This window comes from Entamoeba nuttalli (genome assembly GCF_000257125.1).
Source record: "Entamoeba nuttalli P19 unplaced genomic scaffold asmbl_6299, whole genome shotgun sequence".
In the NCBI taxonomy this organism is placed as follows: Eukaryota; Evosea; order Mastigamoebida; family Endamoebidae; genus Entamoeba; species Entamoeba nuttalli.
In genome coordinates, this window is record NW_008577997.1 from 16,572 (window position 1) to 24,910 (window position 8,339).

Here is an 8,339-nt window from a genome sequence, read left to right on the forward strand (position 1 = left end):
GTTATGGAATGAATATATCATTTAATTTTATGAAGCAATGTTTATTCATAATAAAATATGTATGGTAACTGAATATGCAGAATATGGATCAATACAAGATATAATGAATAAAAGAAACATTACAGAAATACCAAAGAAAATACGAATTAAATTTCTGATAGATGGAGCAAAAGGAATTTCATATCTTCATTCAAATGGAATATTACATCGAGATATTAAACCAGATGATTTCCTTGTTGTAACACTTGATGATAACATTAAAGTTAATTGTACATTAACCGATTTTGGAGGTTCAAGAAATATTAATATGATGATTATGTTAATTGAAAGAAAAGAATAAAAGAATAGTACTAAATAATAATAAGCAATTGATTGAGTGTTAATAGAATTTGATTTCTATTGTCCCTAGCTCAAGGGAGATTAATCCTGTCCCTTCGTCAAAGAAGAGTATTACAAAAATAACTAAAAGATAGTAAAATATTAATCTTTTAAATTAAAGGGTAAGTTTAAATTTTAAACTGGAAATAATCAATTTCTTAAGAATTTTAATGGAAGAAACACAAACACCACCAATTTATTTTAATGTTCTGAATATTCCATATAAGAGGGTGATATTATTTAAAAATAAAAGTATTATAGTAGGTATGTAGATGTATGTATAGGTTTTATTAATTTATAATGAAAAATGACTTATTTAATTAGCAGAAAAAGAACCATCAACCCGAATTGATCAAATGGTTTTAGATATTATTGATATTATCAAAGGAAAAATAGTTAATACAATCAAATCAAGTACTCGACCAGTATCTATTGGACATAGTGAAAATATTCTTTTTATATTATTTGATAATGGAAAAATTAGAGTGTATAGAACAAATGAATTAGATAATAATAAAAAGTCAACAGTTTTATTTCCTTCTTTTAAAGAACAAGTTAATATAAAAACAGTTGGGTGTTGGGGAGAAAAAGGAATAGTTTGTATTTCTAAAGAGAACAAAGTTACTTTTTTCAACGTTTTATCATCAGAATTATCAAGAAAAAGGAATTCTCTTGACCCTCAACCTAGTTCGTTACAACTTGAATTTACTTCAGAATTACCTGTTGAAGTAAAAAGCTATGGAGAAATAGTTATAGCATATAGTCAAAAAGAAATGATTTTGTTTAAAGAAATTGGTGTTATAAAGAAGTTTACTACAAACGAATGTAATGTTCAATTTTTTAGAAATGTTTCGATTTATAATCAAAGTATTATTGTCTCTGATCAATTCAACATAGGACTAATTAATGTAGAAACATTACAAACGTCATTTATTTTTAATCCAATGGAAGAAGAGTGTTATAACCTTGGATTTGTTAATTGGAACTTAGTAACTAAACAATTAATTTTTTTTGTAATAACTACTAATATGGCTGCAATATTTAGTGTCGATCAAACAAAACAATCAGGAGAATTAAAATTAATAATTGAATATGGTTATTTATTTCCAAATATTGAATTAATACACATTACTGATGATGGGTTTATAATTAAAAGTGATGGTAAATTCTACATTTGTAATTCAAATCCAGAAAAGTATAATTCTCCTTATTTTGAATTATACCAACTAAATACTGAAACTAAAGAATTAATTCTTAAAAGAAAAGCGACTTCTTCTATTGATTTAGCTTCCCAACAACGTTCACCAAAGTTATTAAATCATCTTCTTCTTAATAGTATATCTCTTAGTACAAGAGATTCACAAACCTCTCATTATCAAAGTTGTACTTCTCATATTCAACCATCAATTCCTCAAACACAACCAAAAACTCAACAACAAAACTCAACATCTACTAATTCAAAAAGTCACGTCAATGATTCATTTAGTTTTGTAGAGACTCAACATAAAATAGAAAGTCAAAGAATAAAAACAAAACATCATGAAGATTTCTCTCAACTTCTAAAAACTAGAGTTGGGGTTCCATTAAATACCTTGACACAAAACCAAATAAGAAAACAACTAAATGAAAAGGTGTCGGCTACAGACTATACTCCAAAACTACCACCAAAAATGAACCAAACGTCTTCAAAAGTTGTTGACCCTTTTAAGCCACTTGTGAGTAAAAAAATTAAGCAAGAAATTCCATCAACAACCTCTCATCCATCTACTCTTTCTACTTTTCAATGCTCACAAAAGCCTATATCAACACAATCATTACAAGACCAAGTAAAAACACAGTCATTACAAAATCCTATGTCAACACAACCATTACAAAATCCTATGTCAACACAACCATTACAAAAACAAGCAACAACACAATCATTACAAAAACAAATAACAACACAACCACTACAAAAACAAATAACAACACAACCACTACAAAATTACTTTTCATCATCTGTTGGGGAATTAAGAAATTTTGAATATAACTATGATACTCTTGAAAGAGTTGTTGATATAAAAGATTTAAGGTGTTTTGGACTTGGTATCGGTCCTATTACTTGGATGAAAGGAGAAATTAATTCAGTAAATCCAAGGCTATTTGTTTGTTCTGCAAGTTCAGAAATTAATGAGGTAACATTTTCAGCAACAATGGTGCCATCAAAATGTTTTCAAAAAGAAACTATGTTTCAACCACCAGTACTTTATGAAATGAAAAATGGAGCATTACTTATTTTTCCACAAAAACAAAATTCCTTATTTTCATTAAAACAAGGATATATTGAATCTTTAATTCCAGCAAAAAACATTAAAATTTTTCCTCATAATGAAGGTTCTATTATTGATATTCCATTAGAAGATGAAACAATAATTAAATTTATTACATTAAATGAAAAATCAGTAATTTATTATGGAAAGTGTTGTACTGAAATTCCAGTTAAAAGTTCAGATATCAAATCAATTAAAACATATCAAAAATTTATTGGATGTTGTACAGCGGATAGTTTATTAATATTATATCCTAGTGGTGTAGATATAATTCATTTACCACCAAAATTTGTTGACTTTGCATTAACACCATTTGGTTGTATTATTATTCAAGAAAGAGGTGGGGTGTATGTTATTTGTTCTCAACCAAAATTACTTTATCAATTAAAATTTAAAAATAAAGATAATGAAATAGACCTACCGTTTTGTTCATGTTTTTATGATGATAAAATACTCTTTTTAGGTGATAAAAATGGAAGAGTTTATTATTGTTTTATTGAGACATATATTTCAATGTCGTATTTAACAAATTAAAATACATTTGATTTAAGTTGTATTATTGAATTGATTCTTATTTTTTCTCATTCACTTTATCAATTACTTTCATTTATAAATAAAAAATTGAATAACTTTTTATAAAAAAAATTGAAACACAAAGGAGTTAAAAAGATTTATACCATAAAACTTAAAAAAATATCATTGGATTATGTTAACTAACTTATTACACCAATTCAAATTATCTTCTACAAATATAAAAGGTACTTGTTCACTTCCATTTTCTTTAAAAACGTATGTAGAAGAAAAAGAAAAGAAATCAAATATGATTTTATTATCACAACGATTTCAAATAAATTTAACACGAGAAGTTGAGTTATGCCAATTGATAACAGAAGGAAAAGAAGTTATAACTAAAAGAAGTGTTACTGAACTTTGGGAAAAAATTGATTTGTTTGGTGAAAGAGATGATAGTCTTCATAATGAAACTACTTCATCTCCTTTAAATTCTTCTTCTTCTAATATTGTTCAAGATGAAAAAGATAATGATGACATAAAAGAATTATCAAAAAGGCTTACATTTTATGCTTCTCATTTTAAAAAATATGATGGACAAAAAGCTAGAGGTTGTGAACAATCTAAGTTCATTGAAAATATAAATTCAACAAATGAAGTTATTGGACTAGACTTATTTTATACAGAAAATGAATTAAATGAAATGAGAAGATATCCAATTTATGTAAATGATACAAGAATACATAAAATGTTTGATATTAGTGATGTTATAATTGAAAATGGAAAAATTATAAAAGGAACAATTCGTGGAATAGTAAATATTGGAGCTATTCATAAAAATAATGAAGTTATGCAAACTTTAATATGGACAAATGATTTATATTCTAATAATTGTGAATTATTAAAATGTATTACAGACTGTTTTGAGGTTTCTTGTCTTGGAGATAATGTAGAATGTCAAATTGTTAGATCAAGACTTGTTGGTTCACTAAAATATTGGATTGAATCATGTTTATTTGATAATAAATTTTTAGAAGATATTAAGGTGTTTATTCAACGACTAAAGAAATACGGAATGAATAACCAATGTAATACTCTCAGTATTACATTATCTAGAAGACTGGTTGGAATAGAAAAAGAATATTCAAGAGATAATACAATAACCAAACATGTATTTATTCCTCCCTCATTATATTATGATATTGATACTCCACTTGAAATGATGTCTCCAAACGAAGTTGCAAGACAACTAACACTAAAAGGATATTCATTATTTTCTAAAGTAAAAGTTAATGAATTATTATTATGGAATGAACAAGATAAAGAAAGTCAATGTAAGTCTATATTAGCTCTGACCCAATTCTCTAACAGAGTAGTAGAACTTTTTAGTAATTTTATATTATCTGCACAAAACTTAAAACATAGAATTCAATTACTTGAGTTTGTGTGTCAAATAGGAATTGTTTGTTATCTTATTTCTTAAAAAAAAGAATAATATAATTATCACTTATCAATAGGAAGCAGAAAAATTACATAATTATGACTTATTATGTTGTATCTCATTTACCTTTAGTAAAAGTGCTATACATCGTTTAAAATGTACGTTTAATAGAATTAATGAAATGTATCAACAATTTATTGTTCGATTAAAAAAAATATCATCTCCTGAAAATAACTGGCAAACACTTAGAAATTGTACAACACAAGACGAAAATGTTATTCACGCACTACCTTATCTTGGATACTTTTTATCTGATGTTACATTTATTAATGATGGAAACATATCTACTTTTGGAAATGGAGTTATTAATTATCTTAAATGTAATATGTTAATGAACGTTGCCCAAAAAGTTTATCACTTACAACAAATACCTTATTATGATCTTGTTGAATCTATTCCAATGCAAGAGGCACTAGAAAAGTTATTAGAAAATATGCCTACAATGCTCGAATCTCAAATTGATAAAGAACAATATTTACTATCTAAATTAATAGAACCATCAGTTAAGCATTGTATCTTCCCCATTAAAGATGGTAAGTTTTTATTTCTTGGTCCATTACAGATGACTCCAAAACCATATAATCAAGACCCTTCTATGGATGTTAATACCTTTTTATCTTGTCTTCTTCCAACAATATTTCCTTTTGTATCTTTTGTTGCAGTACTTCAAAATTCATTTATTGAATTCCCTGTAAATACATCATTAAGTCTTTTAATCCCTGCTAATTATTACACTGTTTATCTTAAACCTGTCGAAGTAACTATATTTATTTATACAGAAGATGGATGGTTAAAAACTAAAATATTACTTGACTCTTCTCGTCCATTAATGTATCAAATGAATTCATTCATTGCTATTTCAATTGATAAAAGTCCCTTTATATTATTCCATATGAAACAAGGAACAGAAGGTCATCTATTTTTAGACGTTAATGTATCTTTATATCAAAATAACTTTGAGATTAATGATTATATTATATCTTACCCTTTAACATTATTAAAGTCTTGTAGTTTTGGATATAGTGCTGACGTTGTTCTTTTTGACGAAGAAGAAAATTATTATACTGCTACATTAAGTATGGTTTCTCCTATTATTGTAGAAAGGGGAATTGATGGTGCACTAAAAGAAGTAGGAACATCAGTATTAGTAGTTATTGCAGGAATGGTTATGTATGTATATCAATCAAATAATATTATTCGTATATTCCCAATTCAATTTACAAGAATAAAAATTTATCCAGGAACTTGTGGAGTAGTATTAATATTGACTATAAGTGATAAGATTTTTAGTAACGAATTAACTGAATCTCTTTTCTTAATTGGAGATCAAAAATTAATATTTGATATTGTAGAAAGGGTTGATGTATTAACATATCAATACTCAAGATGTATTATGGGTGTTTCATTAAATATTACTCTAACACGAGAAAATAGAAAAATACCTTATCTCGTTGATAAACTTATCTCATCAATTACTCTTGACCCAAACTTTTTTAACCCAACAACATTTGACTTTATTGACCTGTCTATTGCAACTTTAGCACATACTATTGATGGTCATTCTAATTATAGTTTTGACTCTTTATCACTACAACAACGAGTTAGTTTATTACGTTGTTTTTTAGCATCTTTACCAGAACCACTTATTCCAGAGTCATTATATGATGACTTCTCTCGTATATCTAAATTTCCTGAAATAAAGCAATGTGGATTTATTAATGAAAAACTTCAACTAATTAAAACTTCATCAAGTATATTATCATCAGTACTATATTTACTTCATTTATATCTCAGTTATAATCCATCTAAATTTGATAAATTAATTCCATTTGTTCCAATACTTTTAAGGAAAGGTGATTCTATCTCATTACTAGACCAAACTACAGTAAAAATACTCATAATGAATGTCCCTCAACTACATCTGCCAAAATCCCAAATACATTCAATTCAATTTATACCAAAAGTTTATTCAATCAAAATTAAAATGCCTGATTATCCTGCTATGAACCAATTGATAAAAGAAATAAATGATACAACAAAACAAGCACTAATCAATAAAAAATATAAAACCGTTATTTGTAAAATAAAACAACCAAAACAAAGTTGTAATGAAAATGATATATATAAGTTATTAAATCCTGACATTAAACAATGTTGTTATGATAAAAAAGGAAATAAAGATGAAACAGATGTAGTTAATCTCGAAACGTTCTTATTGGGAATTAAAAAAGAAAAAAGTAAGACAAAAAGTTGGTTAAATTATTCTTCTTCAAGAAGTACGAGCAGTTCTCCCATTTTACCTAATTCTGAACGTCCAACTAGTTTCTTAGGTGCTTCAAGAAATAGAAAAATAACAAATAGTAAAAAACTAGATATTCCATCATTATCTTCTACTTCAAATTCTCCTCCACAAACATCTTCATCAGTTTGTTTATTTTACTAAATAATTTATTATTACATAATATTTTAACACTATAGAGTTGTTCAAGTCAAGAAGAGATTGTTGGGTATGACTCATCACTAAAAAATAGTAGTCATGGCAGAAAAAGCCCAAGGACAAACAGAGGTGGAACAATTGTTTTAACCGCAAGTGGTTGGACAACTGCTGAAGTTCAATTACCAAAACACTCATCTTTTTTATTAGAAACAGAAACCCAATAATTCACTTACTCTATCTACATTATTATGTAACTAACTTACTACAAAAGACAAAAAGAAAAGAACAAAAAACAATCAGTCAAATAGATAAATGTGATTATAAAACACCAGCTAAATCCTCTTTAGATCTAATAATAATTTTTTCTTTCTGTCTTTTTGTTGTAAATCTTCTTGGCATAAACACTTTTGGTTGATCCTCATCATTAACTTTAGGTTTAGTTTCTTTGTACTCTTTATTCTTTTTTTCATGATGCTTATGGTGTTTGTGATGTTTTTTCTTTTCTTGAGATGAAGAGTCATCAGAAGGTTGTGATGATGAATTTGACTCTTGGTCTTTTTTAAGTTCAGCAATAATACCAGGGGATGCTGTTTTTACTTTATTTAACACTGCTTGTAACGCATTAAATTCTAATTTCTTTGGTTCAGGTTTAACTAATCCAATTCCACATCGGTTTTCTTCAAATTCTATATCTATTCCATTTGTTGGTTTAAGGTCTCCTTCAAATCCTAATCCTTTAATCATTGATAATCCAATACTCCCTTCTTCAACCCAATGTTTTTGAACACCTCTTTGTCTTCTCTTTTTCTCAGGGAATATTTCATATATTCTTTCGCTCATTTAGGGTTTTATCACTTCTTTTAAGTTCTTAGTTCTCTTTGATTTCAAACATAATATAAATGTTTTAAAAAACAAAAATTAATGAATAAGAATAAAGAAGAAGGGTAGTAAATTATAATAAAAAAAGAACTAATACACTAAGAAGAAGAAATTTAGGGTAAGAGAAGGAACTAAATTGTGTAAGTCGCCATGGTTTGTTGAGATTATCATATTGTCTTAATTTTTAAAAATATGTTTATGTGAAATAAGTATACTTTAAATGAATTTACTTTTTTGAATTAACAATTATATATTCAACTAAGAAGAATATAAGACTAATTATTTAGGCCACCGTTACTTCAGAATCAGAATTCCAACACATGCT

At 26.7% G+C, this 8,339-nt stretch overlaps 4 protein-coding genes across 4 annotated transcripts; 3 read left to right on the forward strand and 1 right to left on the reverse strand.

Annotated features, from left to right (window-relative positions):
• Nucleotides 1-37: 37 nt before the first annotated feature.
• ENU1_151780 (tyrosine kinase, putative) lies at nucleotides 38-340 on the forward strand (the record flags this gene model as incomplete). The annotated part of the gene is made up of 1 exon (XM_008860619.1): nucleotides 38-340. The coding sequence occupies one exon, from the start codon at nucleotides 38-40 to the stop codon at nucleotides 338-340; it is 303 nt and encodes a 100-aa protein (XP_008858841.1).
• Nucleotides 341-548: 208 nt separating this feature from the next.
• Nucleotides 549-3,221, forward strand: ENU1_151790 (hypothetical protein; the record flags this gene model as incomplete). The annotated part of the gene is made up of 2 exons (XM_008860620.1): nucleotides 549-642; nucleotides 703-3,221. The coding sequence occupies 2 exons, from the start codon at nucleotides 549-551 to the stop codon at nucleotides 3,219-3,221; spliced, it is 2,613 nt and encodes an 870-aa protein (XP_008858842.1).
• Nucleotides 3,222-3,507: 286 nt separating this feature from the next.
• ENU1_151800 (Ras guanine nucleotide exchange factor, putative) lies at nucleotides 3,508-7,359 on the forward strand (the record flags this gene model as incomplete). Its single annotated transcript, XM_008860621.1, has 3 exons — nucleotides 3,508-4,659; nucleotides 4,715-7,123; nucleotides 7,177-7,359. 3 exons carry the CDS (start codon nucleotides 3,508-3,510, stop codon nucleotides 7,357-7,359), a joined length of 3,744 nt encoding a protein of 1,247 aa, XP_008858843.1.
• Nucleotides 7,360-7,453: 94 nt separating this feature from the next.
• On the reverse strand, nucleotides 7,454-7,975 carry ENU1_151810 (hypothetical protein; the record flags this gene model as incomplete). The annotated part of the gene is made up of 1 exon (XM_008860622.1): nucleotides 7,454-7,975. One exon carries the CDS (start codon nucleotides 7,973-7,975, stop codon nucleotides 7,454-7,456), a length of 522 nt encoding a protein of 173 aa, XP_008858844.1.
• Between the last annotated feature and the right edge of the window lie 364 nt (nucleotides 7,976-8,339).